Here is a 27,909-nt window from a genome sequence, read left to right as displayed (position 1 = left end):
CTTGTAAAGCAAAGATGAAGAGTTTTGTTTGTATTTAAAACAACTGAAGAATTATGAAATATTATACTTTGTGTATTTATACTAAAAAAGGAGTTTAAAATGTTCTATCTCACAGAATCAAAATTGTTTACTTTCTGTATCTTTTATGGATATCTAGAGCTTAGAAGTGATGTGTTTTGAAAGAAGTCTAGTCATTCATAATTAGAGATCACTTACTTAAAAGTGACCTTAGTAGATAAGGAATTTCCCTGGTGGCTCAAATGGTAAAGCATCTTCCTGCAGTGTGGGACCCGGGTTCATTCCTTGGGTTGGGAAGATCCCTTGGAAAAGGAAATGGCAACCCACTCCAGTATTCTTGCTTGGAAAATCCCCATGGACAGAGGAGCCTGGTTGGGCTACAGTCCCTGGGGTCCCAAAGAGTCAGACATGACTGAGCAAATTCCTTTTCACTTTGACTTTAGTAGATAAAACTGTTAGATAAGAAAATTGTTTAATTTTTTTTAAGCAGAATGTCTTGAAGCTTGTTGATAGATTGAGTTAGTCTTTCTTACTGTTTACCATTGAGGACTTTAGATAACATTCTTTGAATCCTGTCTTCTTTACCTGCCAGCTCTGGATCTCAAGTTAATAGAATTAACTCATAAAGTTCTTAGAATTGAAATACATGTAAAGCACTTATAACAGTGACTGGTACATAGTAAACATTCATTAAATGCTAGTTATTGTTGTTCTAGTAATAGTGGTTATTACATTTATCATTTTATACTTAGCATTATCACCTTAAGCTAAACTGATATGTCAGTTCAATCACTGATATGTCTTTATATGATATAAATCACTTCAGTGTCTTTATGATATTATCAAATTTTATACTTTTTTATTAAAGTATAGAATTGTTTCTTATCAGAAACAATCAGTGTTATGATTTTGATAATCTCTAAATATTACTTGTATTTTTCTTGGAAGCATGAGTGGAATATAAATATAATTTTAAGTTTTCAAAAAATTTTATTAAGCTTTCTCAGTTCTTTTTTTTAATGCATATGTTTATATAAAATACTGAATTTACCAAGTCACAGCTGGATTATAGATTTTAATATTTTACTCAAAATACTAACAGCAATATTTTATCCCAAGCAAATATTTTATTAATTTGCAATTAATCAGATAGCATTTAAAAATTTACGGTAGATATAATATGGGTAATATGTAAGATATTATCACTATTGAAATATTTTCTATCACTCTTGATAAGATGCCTTTTTTTCCCTTTCAAGGATGTCTCGAATGGAGAGAGATATAACCATGAAAAGACATTTGATAGAGGACTTGAAATTTCGACAGAAAGTAAATTTGGAAAGTAATGAGAGTATTAATGAAATGCTAGAAAATCTTGAAAAAAAGGTATCAATTTTTATGTTCACTGACACTAAAAAAAACAGATCACTTCCCTTTGTATTTACTTTCTTAAATTCAATATTCAATCTTAACAAAATGTATAATAAATATTCATAAAATATACCTGTGTTGTTACATAATTACATCATTTGTTCTGAAAGTACATTTTTTGTTTTAAAATTCAAGACAAAATCCTACACATATTATAGCCATTCATTCGTTTTATATTGTACATATACCATGAGAAGTTCAGTTTAATTTTTAAAAATTTGTAATATTTTTGAGATTCAAAATTCTATTATATTCAGCATTTTCTTTAAAACTACTATTTATAATGATAGAATTAAGCATGTGTTTTAAATGAAAAAATATGCTAATAACTATCAGTTCTTCAAAAAGTGTACTCACCACAATTGTTTTAAAGTATTTCCTTGTACACATTTAATTCAGTGTACTTAAGAAAAGAGTCATATTTAAAATAGTTGTACACTATCTGACCCCAAAGTAAAATCAGCAGTTTGCTGACTAAGAGATATTTTTTGTTTAAAAAATTTTAAAAGCTGCTATTTACACAAATCATAAAGCAGCTTGTGCTTTGGCATTCACAAAATGTCATCCACTCCAGAGAGAACATCTCCCTTATTTTCCTTGTTGGAGATAAAAAAATGTAAGTAATACTCAAATGGAAGAGAGAAAATTTTACATGAGCAAGAACATGTATATAGATTTTCTTTATCTTTCTCCTCCACATACCCACACAAATTATAATTACTTCATATAGGTTTTTTTCAATGCTGTCTTTTAAATTTTGTTCATTTTAACTTCAATAATCATTTGAAGTATACAATGTTTGTATAAGAATTCATTTATCTTTAATAGTATTAAACTGAAAAAATGTTTTCTTCTGTTTTTTAGCATTTTTTTAAACATATATTTATTTTTAATTAAAGGATAATTGCTTTACAATATTGGTTTGGTTTCTGCCATGCCTCAACGTGAATTAGCCATAGGTGTACATATGTCTACTCCCTTTTGAACCTTCCTCCCAGCTCCCACGCTTTCCCGCCCCTCTAGGTTGTTACAGAGCCCCAGTTTGAGTTCCCTGAGTCATACAGCAAATTTCCACTAGCTATCTGTTTTACATATGGTGGTGTATATGCTTCCATGCAACTCTCTCCATTCATCCCACTCTCTCCTTTCTCCTCCTGGCCCATGTCCGTAAGTCTGTCCTCCATGTCTGCATCTCCATTGCTGCCCTGCAAATAGGTTCATCAGTACCATCTTTCTAGATTCCATGTATATATGTTAATATACTATTTATTTTTCTATTTCTCACTTAACTTCACTCTGTATAATGGGCTTTAGGTTCATCCACCTTATTATAACTGACTCAAATGCATTTCTTTTTATGGCTGAGTAGTATTCCATTGCATATATTACCACAGCTTCTTTATCTGTTCATCTGTGAATGGACATCTAGGTTGCTTCCATATCCTAGCTATTGTAAATAGTGCTGCAGTAAACACTGAGGTATATGGATCTTTTTCAGTTTTGGTTTCCTCAGTGTGTGCGCCTAGAAGTGGTATTGCTGGGTCATATGGTAGTTTATTCCTAGTCTTTTAAGGAATCTCCATACTATCTTCCATAGTGACTGTATCAATTTATATTCCCAACGACAGTGAAAGAGTGTTCCCTTTTCTCCAAACCCTCTCCAGCACTTACTGTTTCTGAAGTTTTTGATGATGGCCATTCTGACCAGTGTGAGGTGATATCTCATTGTAGTTTTGATTTACATTTCTCTAATAATGAGTCATGTTGAGAATCTTTTCATATATTTATTAGCTATTGGTATGTCTCCTTTGGAGTCTTCTGCTATACTTTGAAATGCACAATAAATATGTTGTATTACTTATTTAATTTTATCCTAAAAAGTACATGTTATATTGGAGAATACAAATTGAAGTTTTCTATGACTTGGCTTATTAAAGAATCAAAACCAACCATCTCTTGCTTGAGAAAGTTCAGGTTAGTAATTAAAGGAAACGTAATTAAAAATAATCTTGTATTATTAGGTAGAAGTCTACACATAGCAATATTCATGCTTTTTGCGCAGTTTTGGGTGCTGTTATTGACTTATGTATTGTTAGTCTCACTCACTACTGATTTCAGTATGGTTAGTTAGTACTCGAAGTGCTGTATGAGTTACACAAATCTTATACTTGAATTTGATATCATTTATGAGAAAATAAATGAAATGACTTATTCATGCATTCATTTAGTTTCTGTTAAAACAAATACAGTGTAGAACTTGACTGCCTTTACCAATAATATTTACCTTTGTGCTTTTTAAAATTTTTTATTTATTTTTTAATTGAAGGATAATTGCTTTACAGAATTCTGTTGTTTTCTGTCAAAAACCTTAACATGAATCAGCCATAGGTATACATATATATATCCCCTCCCTTTTGAACCTACCTCCCATCTTCCTCCCCCTCCCACCCCTCTAGGTTGATACAGAGCCCCTGTTTGAGTTTTCTGAGACATACAGCAAATTCCCATTGGCTATCTATTTTACATATGGTAATGTAAGTTTCCATGTTACTCTCCCCATACATCTCCACCTTTGTGCATTTATTGTAGGTGAAGACATTAACTGAGGAGTGTTCCAACAAGAAAGTATCAATTGATTCACTAAAGCAAAGACTTAACGTTGCTGTTAAAGAGAAGTCTCAGTATGAAGAGATGTATCAGCAAACTAAAGAGGAGTTAGAAAAAAAGGTATGGTTTAGGACATTTTAGTTTAGAGGTGGACTGTAACAATCTCTTTTTTATTTTTATTTCTATTTCTCCCCAAAACTATGAGTTACTTAAAAGTTTCAGATAACTGCAAAGAACATTTATATCTCTACATAAACACTAAGAATTTGTTTATTATTAAAGGTAATGCTGTATTAGAGAAACAGATTTTGTTTATCTTGATGATTTATAATAAATGAAAACTGTTGTTAAGAACTGGTATTTATATAAGTAGATATAAAGTTTTAGGTCCACCTAAACTTTTAATCTGGAGAAGGCAATGGCACCCCACTCCACTACTCTTGCCTGGAAAATCCCATGGATGGAGGAGCCTGGTAGGCTTCAGTCCATCGGGTTGCTAAGAGTCGGACACGACTGAGTGACTTCACTTTCACTTTTCACTTTCATGCATTGGAGAAGGGAATGGCAACCCACTACAGTGTTCTTGCCTGGAGAATCCCAGGGATGGGGAAGCCTGGTGGGCTGCCGTCTATGGGGTCGCACAGAGTCAGACACGACTGAAGTGACTTAGTAGCAAACTTATAAACTAATTAAATACTTCCATTTGATATATGAAATCTTTTAGTCCAAAATACCTTCCATGTCTTTAATGATTTATAATTTTTAAAAGAATAAATTGATTTTGATGATAAATATGTGATAATATGTGCTCAAGATAGTCATTGAAAATAAAGTTTTACTCAAATGAAAATAAATACAAGATATAAAGAGAGTAATGAAACCCTTTCTTTATCTTACATCTCTAACTTCCAAATCTGTTTAAAAAATATATTTTTATTCTATGATTACTGGTGTTTTGCAGGATGTCAAGCTTACTTTCCTCCTGTCAAAAATAAATGAGACTGAATCTGCCATGGCAGAGATTGAAACAGCAGCATCTAAGCATCTTCAAGGATTAGCAATGCAAAGTGAGCAGGCCCTAGAAGGTGCACAGAAGAAATTGCTACTAGCCAGTGAGAAAGTAGAAGAGTTCACCATATTTGTGAAGGTTTGAATTCTTTACTAACTGGTGCTTTAATTCAGGCACAGTGGGCAGTGGCCTATTTCAGATGATCTGGGGTGTTCTTGAAGTTCCTTTCTGCTTTCTTTCCCAAACCACAAAGCATCTTCCCATACCCTACCCACCACACTATTCAAATTTTCTCTATGAAAGATTCATTTTCATAGCTTGAGTTTAAAAATGTCCACTATGTTTTTAATATTCTTTTTCCAGTGTCAATTTAGTTATGGAATTGTGGTAATCACATAAGCAAGACAGGTTTTAAGACCAAAAAATTGAGTTATTTCCATTCCACTTCCTTTTAAAAATCACACAAGCAAGAACAACCAGAAGCTTGATCCATGATCATTGACGTTAAGAGACATTGCACCTGGGCCCCATAACTTATCAGGCATGGAATGGGTAAAGGAATGGTAAATGATCTGGCAGGACAAAATGAAGACAAACTAGAGTATCTACAAAGGGTGTACCATCTAGAAATTATCTGACCACTGAATAATCCCAGAAAGACTTAGGCATTGGCTGTACAAGGAACTGGCACCCTACTCCAGTACTTTTGCCTGGAAAATCCCATGGACAGAGGAGCCTGGTTGGCTGCAGTCCATGGGGTCGCTAAGAGTCGGACAGGGCTGAGCGACTTCCCTTTCACTTTTCACTTTCATGCATTGGAGAAGGAAATGGCAACCCACTCCAGTGTTCTTGCCTGGAGAATCCCAGGGACGGGGAGCCTGGTGGGCTGCCGTCTATGGGGTTGCACAGAGTCGGACACGACTGAAGCAACTTAGCAGCAGCAGCAGTACAAGGAACCACCAAAGCTAAGGGTGGTGGGGGAAGGGAGAATACCAGGTTTTGTTTCAAAGTCTTTATAAGGAGTGTTTAGACCTCTGGTCTGTACTTCTGCCCCCACGTGGTCAGCCAGTATTCCTCCCTTAACTATTCTGGGAAAATGTAGGCGGAACAGTTTGGTTTCAGAGATAACAAGGCACTGAGGCCTGGGAACCTGGGGATTGCTCCTCTCTTTTTAATGCCACTATGAGTTGTTTCGGAGAAGGCGATGGCACCGCACTCCAGTACTCCTGCCTGGAAAATCCCGAGGACGGAAGAGCCTGGTAGGCTGCAGTCCATGGGGTCACTGAGGGTCGGACACGACTGAGCGACTTCACTTTCACTTTTCACTTTCATGCATTGGAGATGGAAATGGCAACCCACTCCAGTGTTCTTGCCAGGAGAATCCCAGGGACGGGGAGCCTGGTGGGCTGCCGTCTATGGGATCACACGTAGTCTGACCCGACTGAAGTGACTTAGCAGCAGCAGCAGCATGAGTTGTTTACACTCCTATTTAGTGCCTTTATTCTGCCTTGTAGCTAGCAAACAAGTCTGTTGCCATTATGCTGTCTCCTTTGTTGGAGATGCGAATTTGACCCCTGAGTTGGGATGATCCCCTGGAGAAGGAAATGGCAACCCCCTCCAGTATTCTTCCCTGGGAAATCCCATGGAAACAGGACTAGGGCCTGTTGGGCCACAGTTCACTGGGTCACGAAGAGTCAGACACGACTTAGCAACAAAACAACAAAAACAACTGGCACATAATAGAGCTCGCTAAATTCTTGAGAAACTGACTTTATATCTGCTTCAGGAATAGTACTGGGCACGTAATCACTGCTCAGATTGAAACCTCTGTGAAGGCAAGAGCTATGCACGCTCCTAATGAGCATACTTAAAGAATGTTGAGCATAGTCAGAGAATGTACATAGTTCCTACATGGAACATTATGATCAATGGGACTCATTCTGTGCAGAACTTAATAGGGTAACAGGTACACAAAATACACAGTATTACTATTATTAGTAGTATTAATAGTAATAATGTTTGTTCTGGCCCTGCTGTGGAATCTGTGTTCCTTTTAGTTTTTTTTTTTTTTCATTTATGCATAGGGCACAACTAGATTATAGCAGAGGTGGGGTGGCCATCTGTTCTAGATCTAGTCTTGAATATGGAATTTTACCCTGGAGTAAAATCAAGTGCTTTGAGCATCTGGGTTGGATGTATGTGGCAGAGTTGAAGCTTTGAATTCTCCTAATAACTGAATAAAACACACAAGGGAAATTTCTAGAAGTATTTGCTCAGTTTGACTGAGGCCTGATAATGGGCTTGTTAACGTGCTTGTATGTGAGAATCATATGGTCAGTTCCATCTTCTCAGTGGCTTTTGTTAGCTGATAAATAAATACCAGCCAAAGAACAACATTTATGCAGAAGCTTAAATCATTTAATTATCAATATGTACTTGCTTGTTAAGATTTAGTAAGATGATTAGGGCATATAAATTTCTTGATTCTTTAGTAAGAATATTTTTAAAGCATTATAATTTTATTTTTAATGTGTACAGTTGCTAACACTTTGGTACTGATCTACTCTTATTATGATTTTTCAACTTTATTAGATATGACATATTTTATAAGATTAAGATATACAATATGATGACTTGATACATGTATGTATTATGAAAAGTTTACTACAATAGGTTAGTTAACACATCCTTAACCTTACATAATTGCCATTTTGTAGTTATTGTTATGGGAAGGACATATAAAATCTAGTCATGGCAAATTCCAAGTATACAGTTGAGTATTGTTAACTATAATCACTATGTTATACATTAAATCCCTGGAACTTATTCTTCTTATGATTCGAAGTTTGTACCATTTGACCAAGATCTCATTTCCTCCTCCCCTCAGCCCCTGGCAACCACTTTTCTACTCTCTGTTTCTGAGTTTTCCGTCTTAAAATTCCATATATATAAGCAATATCATCCAGTATTTGTATTGTTCTGTCTGGTTTATTTCACTTAGCATAGTACTCTTGGGCTATCCATGTTGTCAGAAATGTCTGGATTTCCTTTTTTATGGCTGAGTCATCATATTCCATTGTGTGTGTGTTTAATCACACATACATATTTACTACATTTTCTTACTCATTAATATATTGATGGACACAAGTTGTTTCCATGTGTTGATTAGTGCAAATAATGCTGCAGTGACCATGAGAGCGCGTGTATCTCTTTGAGGTTCTGTTTTTGTTTCCTCTCAATATGTACTCAGAAGTTGGATTGCTGGTAGTGGTTATTTTTAATTTTCCGAGGAACCTCTACACTGTTTTCTGTAGTGGCTGTACCAATTTACAGTCTCACCCACAGTGTACAGTGTTTCCCTTTTCCCAACATCTTGCCAGCATTTGTTCTCTCTTATCTATTTGATAATAGCCATTCCAACAGGTGTGAGCCGATACCTTGTGGTTTTGATTTGCATTTCTCTGATGATCAGTAAGGTTGAGCACCTTCTCATGAACTTGCTGGCCATTGTTTGTGTTCTTTGGAAAAGTATTTGTTCAGATTCTATTTCCAATTCTACACTGGATGTTTTGGGTTTGTTATCAAGTTGTATGCTACTACTGCTGCTGCTGCTGCTAAGTCGCTTCAGTTGTGTCTGATTCTGTGCGACCCCATAGACGGAAGCTCACCAGGCCTCCCCATCCCTGGGATTCTCCAGGCAAGAACACTGAAGCGTATTGCCATTTCCTTCTCCAATGCAGGAAAGTGAAAAGTGAAAGTGAAGTCACTCAGTCGTGACCAACTCATATCGACCCCATGGACTGCAGCCTACCAGGCTCCTCCGTCCATGGGATTTTCCAGGCAAGAGTACTGGAGTGGGTTGCCATTGCCTTCTCTGATCAAGTTGTATGAGTTTTATATATACTTTAAAGTTAGGAAGTATGATGCCTCCAGCTTTGCGCTTTCCTTAGATTGCTTTGGCTAGTCAGTCTTTTGTAGTTAATCCAAATTTAGGGGATTTTTTTTCTATTTTTCTGAAAAAAAAAATGGCATTGGAACTTTGATAGAGGTCTTATTGAACCTCTCGATGTCTTTAGGTAGAGTGAACATTTTAAGAATATCCACTCTTTGAATCAATAAGTGCAGGATATCATTTCATTTATTTATGTATTCTTTAGTTTCTTTCATCAGTGTCTTAGAGTTTTGGGAGTATAGATCTTTCACTTCCTTAGTTAAATTTATGCCTAAAATTATGTCGTTGGGTGCTACTGTAAGTGGGATAGTTTTATTCCTTTTTCACATGTTTTATTGTTAGTGTATAGCGACACAACAAATTAATTTTTATCTGTGACTTTGTATCCTACAACTTTACTGAATTTGTTGATTAATTTTAACAGCTTTTTTGGATGGAGTTGTTAGGACTTTCTACATCCTACATAAAAGATCATGTCATGAGAAAAAAGAGACAGTGCTACTTCTTTCTTTCTGATTTGGATGCTTTTTATTTCTTTTTACTGCCTAATTGCTCCAGCTAGGACTTCCAGTTCTGTGCTGAAGAGAAGTGGTGAGGATGGTCACCTTTCTCTTGTTTCTGATCTTGGATGGAAAGCTTTCAGCTTTTCATTGTTGAGTGTGATGTTAGTTTGGTTTTGTATTATATGGCTTTTGTTATGTACAATGTGTTCCTTCTATACTCAGTTTGTGGGGAGTTTATCATGAAAGAATGTTAAATTTTGTCCAGTACTTTTTTTGCATTTATTGAAATGATTGTATGATTTTTATCTTCATTCTTTTAATGTAGTATATTACATTTATTGATTTGTGTATGTTGACTTATTCTTGCATTCCAGGGATAAATCCCACTTGACCATGGTGTGTGGTCCTTTTAATGTGTTGTTAAATTCAGTTTGTTAGTATTTTGTTCAGAGGTTTTACATCTATATTCATCAGGGGTATTGGCCTATGGGTTTCTTTTCTTGTACTGTCCTTATCTGTCTTTGGTATCAGGTTAATGCTGACCTCTTAAAATGAGTTTGAAAGTGGTCTTTCCTTTTACATTCTTTGGAAGAGCTTTAGAAGAATTGACATTATTTTGTTTTAGGTAGAATTCACCAGTGAAGCCATCAGGTCATGGGCTTTTCTTTATTGGAAAGTGTTTGATTGCTGATTCAATCTCCTTACTCATTGATCTGTTCAGTTTTTCTGTTACTTTGTGATTCAGTCTTGGTAGATTGTATATTCTAGGAATTTATCCATTTCTTCTAGGTTGTCCAATTTGTTGGCATATAATTGTTCATAGTATCCTCTTATGATTCTTTGTATTTCTGTAATGTCAGTTGTAATATCTTCTCTTTCGTTTCTAATTTTCTTTTTTAAAATTTATTTGTTTTAATGGAATGATAGTTACTTTACAGAATTTTGTTGTTTTCTATCAAACCTCAACATGAATCAGCCATAGGTATACATATATCCCCTCCCTTTTGAGCCTTCCTCCCATCTTCCTCCCCATCCCACCTCTCTATACTAATTTTCTTAATTTGAGTACTCTCTTTTTCTTGGTAAATGTAGGTAGAAATTTATCCATGTAGATAGAAATTTAGATAGAATTTAGATCATTAGAGGCCAGAGGCAGACCATTGGCAAGACGTCCTCAGTTGAAGAGGTTAGCTCCAAATGTAGGTAGAAATTTAGTTTGTCTCTTAAAAACTAGTTCTTAGTTTCACTGATCTTTTCTGTTCTCTTTTTGTCTCTATTTATTTCCACTCTGCTCTTTGTTATTTCCTTCCTCTACTAACTTTGGGTTTACTTTGTTCTTTTTCTAATTCATTGAATTACAAAGTTAGATTTTTTTGAGTTTTGTTTGTTTGTTTGTTTTTGCTTAATGGTCCCACATGACAGTGGAGGCCAGTGACAGGAGTTGGGTGTTGGTGTACAGGTGCTCAGGTGGAGGGGCTCACTGCAGCTAAACCCAGCAGTGCAAGCCAGAGAGAGGAGACAGGGTCAGGTCTGGGCCCACACACAGCCGTGGGGGCCTTGGCGGTTGACATACAGTCCTGTGGCCATAGAGTCTCACCACAGGCACTCGCAGATCATTAGAGGCCAGTGGCAGACCGTTGGCAAGAGGTCCTCAGTTGAAGAGGTTAGCTCCAAACGCATGCACATCTGTCACTGCAGGGGTGTAGGCTGGCATCTTGCACTTGTGCAATGCAAAGGCTAAGCTGGCTTCCAGTGCAGATTGCAGGGTCCAGTTAGGGTCAGGGAGGGACTGTCAGGTGGCATTTGTGACAGTGGAAACCTGTGGGGGGAAGTACAGTGGTGAAATCTGCAGGGGGTCCGTGACAGCCATCCTAGGCATTGGTTTCTTCAGTGGTGAAATCTGTTGGGATCCTACACAGAGTTGGTTACCGTGAACCACAGCTGCCCCTGCTGTGTAGCTGATATTGGGAACCCCCGGCTGTTCTTTATTTTTCCAGCCTGTCCCTATATGTCTTGACTTTGTCAGTCTCGGGGTAGGGTGAAGCTGAAGTGATCTTTCATGCTGTGATGTGAAAAACTGGGGAAGTTGGTTGCTCACCTCATTCTTCCTTTCCCAGTGAGGGAGCCCCTTGAACCCTGGAGTTCTCCACTGGCCCTGAGCAGTGCTGCCCTGGGGGATGGGATGATGCAGGCACAATGAAGCTGTCCTTCCTTTTCTTTGTATGGAGTTATTCTCTCTTTTTTTGCTTCATGGTGTTGCTGAAATTTCTTAAGTGGACTCCTGAGCCCTTCCAGAGCTATTTTAGTTTGTGAATGTCTAATTATTGATATTTGTGGGGGGATGGAGGCTGGTACCACTTTGGTGATGTGACTTCTCAATTATGATATTTAAAATCCAGTTTGAATTAACTCTTTCAGTCCTATCATTATATTAAAAGGGTAAATTATAGCATTTTTGAAGAAAAGCTTTTAATAAAAATACATTGAGTGAAATTTAAAATATGTAAGTCATATCTTAATAAAAACGATTTAAGCTGTTAGAAAAGACATTTCTCCAAGAAACTATGATTGTAGGGGTGACTCCATGGTGCTTGAAGAGCCAATTATAACCTTCATCACAGTAATCTAAAATCCTACTGAAAATCTAATCACTTCATTATGATTCAATGAAACTCAAAAATTTTTATAGTTAGCTAACACAGATCAAGACTCCTTAATAAAGACTGGAAAGCTAGATCTAATAAGACTGGAATGGAATAACTTGTTTCACTCTAACACTATTGCTGACTGCTTACAATAAATCATATTGAAATATTGAAAAATATAGTGACTTTAAGTTGGGATATACATCCAAGAAAGTACTCTTATTTTGAAAATATGATCAAATATTGAGATAATTCCTAGCTCATGATATTTCAAGAAGTTTAAGGAGGCTGACATAAACTTTTATAAATTCATTTAATATTTGTTGAATGCTTATTTTGTATGGTACAGTGTTTTTACTTACCTTGACCAGTGATAGCCAAGGACCATTGTTCAACTGATGCAAATAGAGTAAAACATTTTTAAGCTTCTAATGTTTTTAACATTGGAGTATTTAAAGACTTTTGCACAATTTGGAAGTGCTTAGAGAAGAGCTGAGCAGATTTTAAACTGGTAAGAGAAAGCAATTTTGCAATGGATGGAAGGGAAGTAAAAATACAATCCAGATGGAAGTAACACCCAGAGCTGAAAACAGGCAGAGCACCAGCATAGAAACAAAAGGCAAGTGTGATCATAAGAAAACAAAATCTTAACCTGGATATAAGCGGGGGAAGTAAAATTTCAATGAACTTAGTGCAGTGAGACTCTACTATGTATCTGAAAGGTATAGTTTGGAAGGGAGGAAGAATATTTGAGCATCATGAAGTATATTTCAGCAAAATGACATTTTTTAATAATACAGACATTTTCCCCAAATATACCCATGTTGCTTTCAGCCAGCTAATGGCAACATTGCTATGAGGCTTCCATGATTAGTCTTGTTGCTACTTCTAAGACTTTTTACTACATGTCACCTCATTTATCCCTCTTTAACCATACTGACTTTCTTGCTGTTCTTTGAATACTGCAAGCCATGTTTTTTTTCTTCAAAGTCTTTGCTCTTTCCTCTGTATATTATTGATAAAATAGCTTACCTCTTCACTTCTTCAGGTCTTTCTGCCCAGATGGGACTCTTGTCAATCTTTAGAACATAAGAAACAATGGAAAACAAAGACTCCTACAATTAAATCTAAATAGCTTGATGTTAGTGATTATAGTACCAGAAGTTGTGAGGGGGTGATTGTAAGGGATGTTTCTTTTTTGTTCTGGTGGAACATACAGAGGATGAGAAACTCTAGATATTGATTCAGAATATAATATTGATTTTATTATATTAAATTAATCAAGTTTACTTAAATAATTTTAAATATATGTTCAGGAGTTTTTAAAGTTGACCACAAGAATAGGAGTCAAGCATTTAATTTTCAAAGAATTAGAGGAAATTTAAAAAATTTAAAATCTCCATCAATTCAATACAAACCAGGAAGAAGAATGCGAGGAAGAGAGGAAGGAAAGATAGAACAAAGGAGAGGAACAGTTAATAAGAAGCATGGTAAATAAAAAGGATAAGGATGATCCAAACATACCAATAGTCATAGTATATATAATGAAGTTGAAATGTATTTAAAAAAAAAAAAAAAAAAACAGAGACTATGAGATTCTGAAAAAGATGCACCTAAAACATGATACCAAAAGCCAAAAAAAAAATTAAGAATAAAATTATGATATCCTGCAGTTAGCCTGGGAGAATCAATTTTGCTTATCTCTTCCCAGCATCTCATTCATGTTATTTGTTTGAAATCAATCATGTGTAAGTACCTAACACCATAGAAATTGGCAGACATTACAAATCATACCCATCCCCTGCAAGAGCTTGATTACCAGCACACAATTGAATATATTCCAGCTAAATGCTAAAAGAAAAGAAGATACAGCAATATTATTTGGAGACAAATTAAGGGAAAAAAATTAATAAGGGTAAAGCAAGCAATTTCATATTGATAAAAATGCATAATTTGCAAAGAAGATATAAAATTCATGAATTTTTATGTACCTGGCAACATTAAGCAAAATTTGGTGAAACTACAAATGGAAATCAAAGAATCCACAAATCCACAAAGGTATTTACTGTTTTCTAGTGTATTTAATCTGTATTATACTCAGAAATAAACAATCCAAATAGAGAAAATGTAAGCAAGGCTCTTTTCTTTTCAAACCCATGTGGAACATTCACAGAAATTACTTAACATCTAAATCTACAAAGTTCAAGTTCAAAAAAGCAAAAATCATTTTTAGGCAATGTACCCTGAGTAGAGTATAATGTAACTATGATTTTAGCAAATAATCAGCCAAATGTTTCTGTCCACTTAGAAATTCCAAACCCATCTATATGATTTTGGGGTTAAGGAGAAAATAAAAAGTGAGTTTATGAACTGTTTCAAAGTGAGCTATAATGAAATACCAAAACCTTCAAAATTCAGCCAAAATTTAACTTTCAACTCAAAATGCTAGGAGAAAAAAACAAAAAAACTCAAAGTAAATTTTAAAATTGCTTTTATAAAAATTTTTAAAAATCCATAAACTGTAAAACAGCTCCTTTTCCAAAATAAACTGAACATGTACAACTGAACTGTGATTGTCAATGACATATTTATGGACCTAGGAAATTCAAGAGAATCCAGTCCAACTATTAAACAGATAATTCAGCAATAATTTCAGAACAAAGTCAGCATATAAAATAAAGTAGACTTTACAGGTAATAGTATATTTAGAGTACTATTTGTAAATTTGTATTTATAGTGATAAAAAGAAAGTATTAAATACGCAGGAATAAACCTTTCAAGAAATGCAAGCAACCTATAAAGTGAGCTATAAAACACTGGATGACATAAAACAGAACTAAATAAATGGAGAGATATACTGTTTTTATGAATGTGAAGAAATAATACTGTTAAATGTGAGAATTCATTCCATATCTGATCTATATGTCAGTGCTGTCCAAGATACAAACTGGTTCCAGAAATATAACTGAAAGAAAGAGGATGAAGATGGCTGAAGAAGGAGAAGAATGGGAAGGAGAGAGGAAAATTTTTCCTAGCAAACATCAAAACATGGTATAAAGTTGTATAAATAAAATGGCATGATTAAGTGCAGGAATAGATCCATAGAGCATTGGAACAGAAAGAGTTACAAAAACAAGCCCATCTAAGGGAATTTAGAGCATAAAGTTTGTATTTTTCATTTCAGATCAGTGTAAGGGAAAGTAGTCAATAACGGCCTTGGAAAAATTGCTTTCAGTTTAGAAAACAATATAAGCTTAGGTATATACCTCAAATAACCCACAGGTATCTATTTTACATTGATATAAAACCCAAGAATAAAGAAGAAAATGGTTAAAAATACAAATTACCAATATCAGGAATAAAAGACGGGCTATCACTACAGAAACATAAGTAACAAGGAAATTATATGAATGAGTTTATAACAATAAATTTGACAATTCAGGTGAAATGGACAACTTTTCAAAAAAGTACCTCTTACCTGTCCTATAGTGGCTTCACAATCATACACCACTAGCATCACATTTTAGATAGCTTCAGGTTTTTGGGGGTAAAGCTGAGAGACAGACAACTTGTAGAATGAACACAGCCCCAGACCTTCCTTTATTCCTTAGCAAACACTGAGTATAAATATTTGGTATTTACTGTGGCCAAGTTTCCGGCAGAGAGGTCTGCCTAAGCCAGCAAGCTGAATGTGTGACAGAATGCACTCCAAAAGAAGGAAGGGCCCCATCCCCACCATGTCTGCACACTAGGGACCCAAGGCTGAGCATTGTCTACAAGAGTGTGGACATCAGCCAAACCCTTTGCTCTTTCCTCTGACTGACTCAGTGTAGCTTCTAAACTGCCCTGAGTCCCTACTAAACTACCAAGAGAAATGGTCAGAACTATTAGGAATTGACTTCTTTCATAACAAAAACTAACAGGAGATTGAATTGAAAATATGAGTAGCTCTTTATTAGTTAAAGAAATTGGATTTTTTAAAAAACCTAAAGCCTTCACACACAAAAACACATGTACTATCTCCAGATCCAGAGGGTTTCACTGAGCAAACTTTCAGGAAAAATATAGCACCATCTTACAGAAATTATTTCAGAAAATGGCAGAGAAGAAAATAAGTCCCAGTTCATTTTATGTAACCAGCACAACCTTAAAACCAAAACCTGACAAAACATTGTAAGAAAACAGAAGTACAGGTCAGTATTTCATCATGAACATCAATGTAAAAATTCTCAACTGCATATTAGTTAATCAAATCAAGCGTTGTGTGAAAATAATTTACACCATGAATAAGTTGATATAATTCTAGGAAAGAAAGCTTGATTCAACAGTTCTAAAAAAAAAAAGCAAAATCAGTATAGTCAAATACTCCCTAAAAATCATTTGGCAACATTCAGTACATATTTATGATAGCAAAAATGACATAGAAGTATATAGCTATCAAAGCTCATTGAACTAAACACTTAAAGTGTACACTATTTCATTCTAACTATACTTCAGTTAAAAAAATATTGGGGAAAAAAGGATTTATGAAGTGAGTTACAGAGATTCAACATATGTATAATTGGACTCTTGAACGAAGAAAAGAAATGATGGAACAGAACAAATATTGAAGCTATAATCCAAAAATAATTTTCAAAAATAAAGACTTCCAAGAACATAACATGAACCGTGGAAAATTTGATGTCATGTCTAACATGACATGTCTAACATGTCATACCCTGTATGTGTTCTGTGGTCTAGTAAAGTTTCTGGACTCAAAAAAATAATAGCCAAGAAAAATGTTCATGTCATATATAAGGGGAAAAAATAAAGATGAGACAACTCTGAAAGGCTGTCTCATCTCCGAGGCTCTGTAGGTATTGCTCCTAAGTACCCTCTCCCACATAAATCTCCATCTCAGAGTGTGTATGTTTTCAGGCATTCCCACCCGTGACACACCACAAAGAAAAATCTGAATTAATGTTGAAAAGTAGAATTTCTTTATATATTCTACTTTCTGAAAAGTACAAATTTTTAGGAAAATTATAATGTACCAAAAGTCCCTCTAGAACAAATGGAAAATTAAAAGAAATTGCCAAGAAGGTATCTTTCCATACAATAAATACTATGCCAAATTCAGGCGAGTGCTACAATGTCAGTAAAGAGCAGACAGATTCAATTTCATTAAAACTACTGAAGAACATGGAAAGAGAAAATACCTTCCAAATATTTTTGGAAGGTTGCACAAAATTGAAACAAATCAATCTCTTATTAATGTAGACATTCCAGATGAAATATCAGCAAATGAGTTTAGCAGAACATCAAAAAATAACATACCACGCTAAGTGGAGTTTATTCCACAGATGCAAGGATAATTCAATACTAAGAAAATTATTAAGAATCCTATTAATAGATTTATGATGAAAAATCATATGATAGTTTATATGGATGCTAAAATGGATTTAAGACAATCTGGTTTCCATTTTTGTAAGAAATTAAAATATGTAGATAGTTAACTGTGTAAAACTACATTATATATTTTATATTAGTACTTATTTTTTGTTATATTAAAATACAGCTCTCAACCCAAAATCTGGCATAGTATTTCCTAAGAGTTAGATTCCTACTGAAATCAGGAACAATTTGTCCATCAATATTACTATTTAATATTATTCAGAAAGAAGTTAATAATCAACTCAATAAAAAAGAAAATGGAGGTATAAAAATTGGAAAATAAAATGGAATTTTATAAAATAAAATTTTCTTACAAAAATGGAAACCAGATTGTCTTAAATCCATTTTAGCATCCACATAAACTAACATATGATTTTTCATCATAAATCTATTAATAGGATTCTTAATAATTTTCTTAGTATTGAATTATCCTTGCATCTGTGGAATAAACTCCACTTAGTGTGGTATATTATTTTTTAATGTTCTGCTGTTCACTGTATCCCTGATGATACAGTGGTTAGGACTCCATGCTCTCACTGCCAAGGGCCTGGGTTCAATCCCTGGTTGGAAAACTAAGAACCCACATTCCATAAGCTGAAGAGCATGACCAAAAAAAAGGCTTAAATAGGAGATAAAATTATCAGTATTTGCAGATATGATTTAATTTCTGGAAGCTAAAGAGGAATCAGCTGCAAAACTCTTATAATAAATAAGAAATTTCAGCAAATTTATATATTAACAATCTTTATGTCTACAAGCAACAATAGGTACTAGAATCAGCCCCTACAAAAAGTAAGAGGCCCGGGAATAAACAGATCTATAAAGAGAAAACCTTTAAATAATCCCCAGAAACACAAATAAAGACTTAACCAACTGGAAGGGACTACCATGGTCTTTGATTAGGAAGAATCAACATTCTAAAATGTGAACATGATTGAATAAAATTTAACGTGATTTAAATAAAATACCAGTAAGAATGTTTGCTGCTGCTGCTAAGTCGCTTCAGTCGTGTCCAACTCTTAGTGACCCCATGGACTGAAGCCTACCAGGCTCCTCCATCCATGGATTTTCCAGGCAAGGGTACTGGAGTGGGGTGCCATTGCCTTCTCCGAAGAATGTTTAGACAAGCTCAATCTGAAGTTTATATGGAAAACAAACAATCAAAAATTAACAAGAAAAATCTGAAAAAAAGGGTAATTGAAAGGAGATACCCCTATTGGATTACATTTATGACAAAGCCTCACTAATTAAAATATACTATAAAGCTTCACCAATAAGACAGATGGAACAGAATACAAAGTTCAGAACCTGATCTAAACATGCATGAAATCAATGGGGAAGATATGGACTATTTACTAGGTGGTGGTGAGACAACTATGATTTTATATAATAATTTTCTAGAGGATTACAAATGGACAACACACTTATAACTGCAAAATCTTACAAGTGGCAGAAAAAAATCATGGTTTGAAAAACACACACACATATATATATATACTTTTATATATATACATATATATATAAATTGTGGAGAATGTTTTTTAAAGTATCACACCAAATTCAAAAGTTATATGGGAATAGATTCATTTAGCATGTTAAAATTTTTTTGAAAAATATTTTTCCTTTGCATAAAATACTGTAATTACTGTCAAAAGAAAAAGTATGAAAAAAATTAGAAATCCTCAACATATAATTTCCCTAAAGTACAAATAATCCCTATAAATCACTAAGAAAAATAGATCAGATCAGATCAGTCGCTCGGTCGTGTCCGACTCTTTGCAACCCCATGAATCGCAGCACGCCAGGCCTCCCTGTCCATCACCAACTCCTGGAGTTCACTGAGACTCACGTCCATCGAGTCAGTGATGCCATCCAGCCATCTCATCCTCTGTCGTCCCCTTCTCCTCCTGCCCCCAATCCCTCCCAGCATCAGAGTCTTTTCCAATGAGTCAACTCTTTGCAAAATAGATAAAAGACAAAAGAAAAAAAATTATTTGTTAAGGCTGATGCTCAATTTCATTTTTAATAAGAGAAATGAAACTTTAAAATACAGTGGTAAAAATTAAAAAACTACCCTGAAAACCCGATTGGTGTTTTGCCAGTGGTATGGAGAAACAAGTACTTTCATATGTTCTTTGTGTAGGTATAAATTGGTACAATCTTGGATAGAGGGATAATTAAACAACAGCTTTCAAAATTACAGTTAAACACATCCTTTGGTCCAGCAAATTCACTTCCAGGAATATATTGTAGGGATGCAAAATATATATACAAGCACCATTATTTACTGCAACATTGCTTAGGCTGGCAAAAGATTGAAATCTACCCAAACATCTAGCTAGCTGCTCTCAGCCCACAAAGCCAAGCATCGGACTCCAGAACTCTGTTCACCCGGAGTAAGAGCTGCCTTTTTTCTTATGCACGCATAAGCATGCGTTCTCAGAGGGAGAAATTAAACACTCTTGTGGATGTAAGCCTAGATTTTTATGATTTTTGTCAATACTTTATTGTCATCTTGCCCACACATAATTTAATTGCAGTTTTACCCAACTGTCCTTATCAAATCCTTTCAAAGATTTCTAGTTCAGTTTTAATAGAAACAACATTTTTCTGCCATTATATTTCATTAGTTTATGCAATAATTAAATCAATTATGTAACTAACCTGTTACAACTGATATACACACTTAGGAATAAATACATCGGACAGTTGGCATCAGCTCAACTGGTGGGAGAGTTGTGCTCTGGCGTGATACTAATTAACCTGCCTGCTGCAAGTATTCACCAAGATAGCAGTTGGCGAATCTGAAAGAGGGACTGGAGCAATTTGTTTAATCAGCAAGTTGGTTAAGTGATCATTTAAGAGAGCTTTTATTGTGCCCTGACAAAAAGTAAAGAGCAATCCATTTTGCTCCAATATAAATAAAATCAGAATAATCCTAATAAAAAATGATTTGCTAGTATCTTCACATTTTTTGTGTTATGACTGCTTTCTCTTCATTTATTACTTCCATCTGAGCCCATATGTCTTCCAATATGTTGCAGGCCTTGGTCAGAGAGTTACAAAATGATGTCTATTTGATTAGGCGACAAATCAGAGAGCTTAAAAAGATGCAGAAAAACAGGGATGCTTGTAAAACCTCAACCCATAAAGCCCAGACCTTGGCAGCTTCTATCCTGAACATTTCACGATCAGATCTAGAGGAAATACTGGACACAGAAGATGAAGCGGTAAGATCATTTAAATATTTATTAATATAGGAGTTTTTACACTGATTGTTAAATATATATTTTCATTTGTTTTATAGTTCTTAGAATTTCATCTTTAAGATAATATTCATGAAGGCAAGATTATTAATATACCAATGAAAGATACATCAAGAGTATTAACTCAAAAAACCTTTAGAGAAATTTAACTGTGTAATATAGAAGTAAGCCAGTACATATAACCTTAAAACTGCTTGCTTGTTATTCAGATCAGTTATCTTTCCCTGTCTCTTCCATATTCTTTAGTTAATCATATATCTTATAAGCTATTATTTTTAATTAAGCCCATTTGAAGAAGTTAGTTAGCTGGATCATGATTGATTTGAGGGGTTTTCCTCCTATATGAGATTTTTTAAAAGTAGTAAATATATTGGGTTTTTTAGTTAGATTTAAAATTATTGTTGATCAAGTTAAAAAGGTATTTATTGCTTTACAGTGGGTAAAATCCTGCCTGAGTGAATTTATATGCATATACCTTATAAGTCTGCAGTAGCATTTCTGTACCTTCTGAGGAGGGCACTGCATTTTTGATGGTTTATTACCTCATCAACAGCAGAACTTCATACACAGTCTTCTGTGAAACCTGTGGAAGATACTCAATCCTGTTCTGCTGTTAAGTTTCTGAAATTTGATACATTAAATATTAGATTTTTTTTATTGTTTAGAAAGAGCAAAGAGATGATGGCACTCATAGCTTCCCTATAAATATTTGCTCAGTGAATAAATAAAATGATCGACTTCAGTGTTTGCAGGAGAACATCCTTTAGCACCCCTCCCCCATCAGCGTCTCAAAACATTTCTCAAGTAAAGCAGATCTACAACTTGCAAAGGTTTTTAAACTGCCAAGAATTCTTAGAAAGGAGGTCAAAGGAATCCTATAGAGATTATTTTCATCCTATGAGTGAATCGGATAGTGAATGATCGGTTTCCTCTTTTCAGCAGCTAGGCCACAATGTCTGTGAATTCTGAACTTTGAAGTCCAAGAGCGTTATGAAATACAGTATCAAATATAAACCACACAGGAAATAACAGTATCTGTGGCAAGGCTGTTAACTATCTCTTATTATAGACATTTAACTGAAACTTGATGGATAAAGAAGAAACCTAACAAAATATTAAGGTCTTCCACCATTGCCTAAAAGTTTTAAAACAAGCAGACATAGCAAAATCCCTTGTGTGTTTGTGTGTGTGTGTGTGTTGCAGATACATATTCTGGAAGACACGGCCTCTGCCTTTATGTGGTCTTTAAACATGCCCTTTCTTGGGCTTACAAGTTTAAAAAAAAAAAAAAAAAGCACTCCCTTTGATTAGAAAAATTAGAAAAAGTTGTCCTCATTGAGTATATGAATTAGTAAAGGATATCTCTTGTTAGTCCCAAAGTAGCTGGCACATTTCTGTGAAGAAATGACACCCTGGCCTCTGGGAGGAAGCAGTATGGAGCCAGGGGTGCCCAGCACCAAAACATGTGTACCATACAACCTTAAATGGAAGTCCTCCTGGAAAAAACACAGTTCCATGAGGGCTTATTGCACACACCTGGATATATTTACTAGATTTCATTATAGATCTGAGCTTGTTTGGACTGATGCCTGCATCTTTCAGATGTCTAAAGAGTTGAGTGACTTACCCAAGTAGAGCCCAAACCACCTGAATTATATGTGTTAAGCTATATCCAACCCTTGTAAATTCATGTAAAAAACTATGACAGCCTATGCAAAGTACCTTGCCTGATACCTGGCATACAGTAAATTTCAACAAATGTTAGTTTCCCAAACCCTTCTCTTTTTGAAAAGTACATTTTTTTTTTTTTTGCAAACTGAATCGTGATTTTAACTGAATAGTCAATTCAGTTGCATATGTGAATACATTATACTTTCAGAATATTTCACTTTGATAATTGAGGCATTGAAAATATTTAGTGACCTACAGTACTTTAAGTTGGAGTGTCCCTTGCCTATCAGTTAGCTGTTGGACATTTTAAATAAGTAAGCATTTAAATACACCAGAACCTATGCCTGTCCTCTTTTGTCTTAGTTATCTACTGACAAGTTGTAATTGTAACAATTACCCCTTAGTTATCTACTGACAAGTCTGATTTTTGAGTATAAGGTTTTATATCATCTTCTGAGGGTCACTTGTAAATGATTCTTTTCTATGGCTCCATCTTCTTTTTCACTCTGTTTTAATCACTTTCTCTTCCACTTCAGTCCATACCTTGAGCTCCACCATGAATACAGAAATAAAATATTCCTGAATTATGAAATACAGATATATAGCTTGATATTCCACATGAATGGAGATATTGAGCATTGATTTGAATATTCTCCATTTTGAAAGGACAGGCTACTCTCTGTTGAATCCAATTCTATCAGTATTTCTCTAACAGTATGATCAAGTTCATATAAATGAAATTAACTACAGTGTTTTTATTTTTTCCTCTAGGAAATTGAAAGGACGAAAACCGAGGCCGAAAATGACAAAGAATGGCTGTTGTACATTCGGAAACTTCTTGAAGGACAGGTATTTCACTTTTCCACTTCATTTATTAAAAGTTGCAGATAAAAATTCCAAGCTTATTTTTTATTACTAGATGCCTAAAATTTTGGAAACACTTACACATTGCTTACTTCTGTTAGGTAAAGAAGTATTCCAATAGGCAGACAGGAAAGTTAACCCTCTATTTGTACTTTTGGACTTAACAAATGAAGCAAGTGCCTTGGGAAAGAGCCAACACGGGTCTTAGCAAATGCATTAATTAAATTATTGAGTCAACGTCTATGCTTGCTAGACTGAAAAGGATCCATTCTCTCAGCTCTCTTAGGAACAGAGATTCTTTATTATGTGTCTTTAAAGTTAGTAGTTGATATGGACACCTGAGGAGTTCACGGGTTTCAGTGACCTTTTACTGTGGCCCTGTTTCCAGTCAATTCATGTTTTCCTCACAGCCAGACAGCTGTTTATTACTGTGTCTTCCCGCATTCTCTACAATATTTTCTACTGAGACCTCGAGCAGCTTGTTAGTGGGAAGTAAATATTGATTTGGCATCCTGTCAATGCAGAAAGAATGAAAAAATTTCCACCAGAGGCCCCTCAAACATTTTCCTATCGACATTTTCTGGGCCGAGTGGAAAGCTGCATAGAGGATGACAAGGCCAAGACGAGTGGAAATCCCTGAGGGGTCTATTGAGACTGCTGCTGTGACCTGTGTGATACTTTTTCTTCTCTTTCAAGTATTTTTTTAATACACATATAGTCTGTTGGGATGTGCCCCTCTTGTAAGTGATCAGGGCAGTTTATTGGCAGGTGAGAGCCCTGCTTTTCTAGTCATAGCCGGCTTTTGTTCTGATATCACTGACAGCATGTAATGTATTCTACAACTTCTTCATTATGGTTCTTTTTGCTCAACCTAATTATTGTTGATTTCAAAAATGAACTTGATTCAAAACAGCTAAAATGTATTTCTCAAAATATTTTAAAAAAATTCTTGTTTTGTGAGTGCAGTATATGGGTTTTTGGAAAAGCAAGAATAAGTAAATAATACGTGAACTATTCATATTCTTAGTACCCATTTTTTATATTTTTGAAACATTATCTGGAAATACTATGACTGTTACTATCTATAGTAACAGAAGGTGATGGGCACTTTTTTGCTTCAAGTTGTTTAAGTGCAGACATGCAGGTGCTGGGCAAGCCTTCTAGCTTTTGAGAAGAAAAGCCATTTCTCAGTCATGTTGCATTCCCAGCACCCAGCCCAGTACCTGGCACATCAAAGGAGTTCAGTAATGATTGATATGGGTTATTTTTTTTTAACTAGAATGTTATAAAAATATGCTTTTAATGGATTTTTTAAACATTCAACATGTAAGTATGACCTTTTGATATAGAAGTGTTATCATCAATTATGAACACAGAAATCATAAATCCATATGTATAAATCTTTATTAAATGTTACTAAAGCTCTATTGATACCACATCTGCACATGTAGATATACATATGTGCATTCTACATTATCTGGGTGTATCCTTATTCTGTCCAGTTAGTGTAAAAAAGTCCTGTTGAAAATGGCATTAGACCACTTAATACTGCAGTTTGATATAATGCCTTTTTGTGCCAGTGAGCCTGGACTCTGGAATATAATTGCCTGGCAGTATTGATTTAATTGCCCAGGTTTATTTGTGGACTCCTAATTATTGACTGGAGGTGAATTTAATGGAGCAGCCTCTATGAACACTGGGAAACTGCTGCTGTTGCTGTTATACATAATGAACTGCACCATGTGCCTTTAAAGCATTTGTCAAGCTAATTTTATTTCACTGTGACAGTATGATAACATTTAAAAAGTCAAAGACTTTTATTTTTATTACTGACATAGGTGGTTTTGCTGATGTCTTTGAATTCTGTAAGAAAAAAAAGTAGGGACTTCACTGGTTGCACTTGAATGTCACTTTATAATTATGCCCAAGAGAAAAATCTATAAAATAGAAAACATCTTTTTTTTAAGCCTACTTCTTCTCTCTCAATTCTAGCAATTATATTTGTCCTGAATTTTAGAAAAGGTTTTCTTTGTCCACAAGTTTTTGAGAGTCTAAGTTATGCTCACAGGGTTTTGTGGGTAAAAGTGTAAATATGTTCATTCATTCATTTTGTTTAGTTTATGCCATACAGCTCCCTGAACCTGAGGTTATGTGATCTTGAAGCTGTGGAGTAATTGAGTGCATTCCCTGAAAAATTCCAAATTAATTCAACATTGATATTTGATTATTAAAATACTTTGAAGATTAAATTATAAGAAAACTTCCCTTTTATGTACTCCCTCTGTGTTGAGTGCTGTATATAATAGAATTCTGACATCATAGGAGTGAATCTGGCTCTGAGGTTTTATCTTTTCTTATTAGGATTAGGTGAAAGAATTGTTTTCTGTTAAAAAAAACTTTTTCTGCATTGATTTGAAAAATTTATATTGATAAAATAATTACCACAAAATAAAAACTTTTCTACCATGTGACCATTTCTGTCCTTTATCAAGCCCATCTTTGCATGAAATGTTCCCTTGGTATCTCTAATTTTCTTGAAGAGATCTCTAGTCTTTCTCATTCTGTTGTTTTCTTCTACTTCTTTGCACTGATTGCTGAGGAAGGCTTTCTTATCTCTCCTTGCTATTCTTTGGAACTCTGCATTCAGATGCTTATATCTTTCCTTTTTTCCTTTGCTTTTCGCTTCTCTTCTTTTCACAGCTATTTGTAAGGCCTCCCCAGACAGCCATTTTGCTTTTATGCATTTCTTTTCCATGGGGATGGTCTTGATCCCTGTCTCCTGTACAATGTCACGAACCTCAGTCCATAGTTCATCAGGCACTCTTATCAGATCTAGTCCCTTAAATCTATTTCTTACTTCCACTGTATAATCATAAGGAATTTGATTTAGGTCATACCTGAATGGTCTAGTGGTTTTCCCTACTTTCTTCAGTTTAAGTCTGAATTTGGCAATAAGGAGTTCATGATCTGAGCCACAGTCAGCTCCCGGTCTTGTTTTTGTTGACTGTATAGAGCTTCTCCATCTTTGGCTGCAAAGAATATAATCAGTCTGATTTCGGTGTTGACCATCCGGTAATGTCCATGTATAGAGTCTTCTCTTGTGTTGTTGGAAGAGGGTGTTTGCTATGACCAGTGCATTCTCTTGGCAAAACTCTATTAGCCTTTGCCCTGCTTCATTCTATATTCCAAGGCCAAATTTGCCTGTTACCCCAGGTGTTTCTTGACTTTCTACTTTTGCATTCTAGTCCCCTATAATGAAAAGGACATCTTTTTTGGGTGTTAGTTCTAAAAGGTCTTGTAGGTCTTCATAGAACCATTCAACTTCAGCTTCTTCAGCATTACTGGTTGGGGCATAGACTTGGATTACTGTGATATTGAATGGTTTGCCTTGGAAACGAACAGAGATCATTCTGTCGTTTTTGAGATTGCATCCAAGTACTGCATTTCAGACTCTTTTGTTGACCATGATGGCTACTCCATTTCTTCTAAGGTATTCCTGCCCACAGTAGTAGACATAATGGTCATCTGAGTTAAATTCACCCATTCCAGTCCATTTTAGTTCGCTGATTCCTAGAATGTTGACGTTCACTCTTGCCATCTCCTGTTTGACTACTTCCAATCTGCCTTGATTCATGGACCTAACATTCCAGGTTCCTATGCATTATTGCTCTTTACAACATCAGACCTTGCTTCTATCACCAGTCACATCCACAACTAGGTATTGTTTTTGCTTTGGCTCCATCCCTTCATTCTTTCTGGAGTTATTTCTCCACTGATCTCCAGTAGCATATTGGGCACGTACCGACCTGGAGAGTTCCTCTTTCAGTATCCTATCATTTTGCCTTTTCATAAAGATGGGCTCGATAAAGGACAGAAATGGTATGGACCTAACAGAAGCAGAAGATATTAAGAACAGGTGGCAAGAATACACAGAAGAACTGTACAAAAAAGATCTTCACGACCAAGATAATCACGATGGTGTGATCACTCACCTAGAGCCAGACATCCTGGAATGTGAACTTAAGTGGGCCTTAGGAAGCATCACTATGAACAAAGAAAGTGGAGGTGATGGAATTCCAGTTGAGCTATTTCAAATCCTGGAAGATGATGCTGTGAAAATGCTGCACTCAATATGCCAGCAAATTTGGAAAACTCAGCAGTGGCCACAGGACTGGAAAAGGTCAGTTTTCATTCCAATCCCAAAGAAAGGCAATGCCAAGGAATGCTCAAACTACTGCACAATTGCATTCATCTCACACGCTAGTAAAGTAATGCTCAAAATTCTCCAAGCCAGGCTTCAGCAATACGTGAACCATGAACTTCCAGATGTTCAAGCTGGTTTTAGAAAAGGCAGAGGAACCAGAGATCAAATTGCCAACATCTGCTGGATCATGGTAAAAACAAGAGAGTTCCAGAAAAACTTCTATTTCTGCTTTATTGACTATGCCAAAGCCTTTGACTGTTTGGATCACAATAAACTGTGGAAAATTCTGAAAGAGATGGAAATACC

The 27,909-nt window shown here is 35.2% G+C and overlaps 1 protein-coding gene across 5 annotated transcripts in view; it reads left to right on the top strand.

Annotated features, from left to right (window-relative positions):
- Window positions 1–27,909, top strand: part of CNTLN (centlein) — a 352,113-nt gene that overhangs the window by 313,344 nt on the left and 10,860 nt on the right. For all 5 annotated transcript variants that reach the window (XM_061425221.1, XM_061425222.1, XM_061425223.1 and 2 more), the window contains 5 exons: window positions 1,278–1,404; window positions 4,039–4,176; window positions 5,018–5,203; window positions 20,643–20,828; window positions 23,307–23,384. In XM_061425221.1, the coding sequence (XP_061281205.1) occupies window positions 1,278–1,404; window positions 4,039–4,176; window positions 5,018–5,203; window positions 20,643–20,828; window positions 23,307–23,384 (715 nt within the window). The remainder of the gene's footprint in view (window positions 1–1,277; window positions 1,405–4,038; window positions 4,177–5,017; window positions 5,204–20,642; window positions 20,829–23,306; window positions 23,385–27,909) is intronic.

The sequence above is a fragment of the Bos javanicus genome, chromosome 8 (assembly GCF_032452875.1).
Source record: "Bos javanicus breed banteng chromosome 8, ARS-OSU_banteng_1.0, whole genome shotgun sequence".
Lineage (NCBI taxonomy): Eukaryota > Metazoa > Chordata > Mammalia > Artiodactyla > Bovidae > Bos > Bos javanicus.
This window is presented reverse-complemented; position numbering and strand designations above follow the sequence as displayed.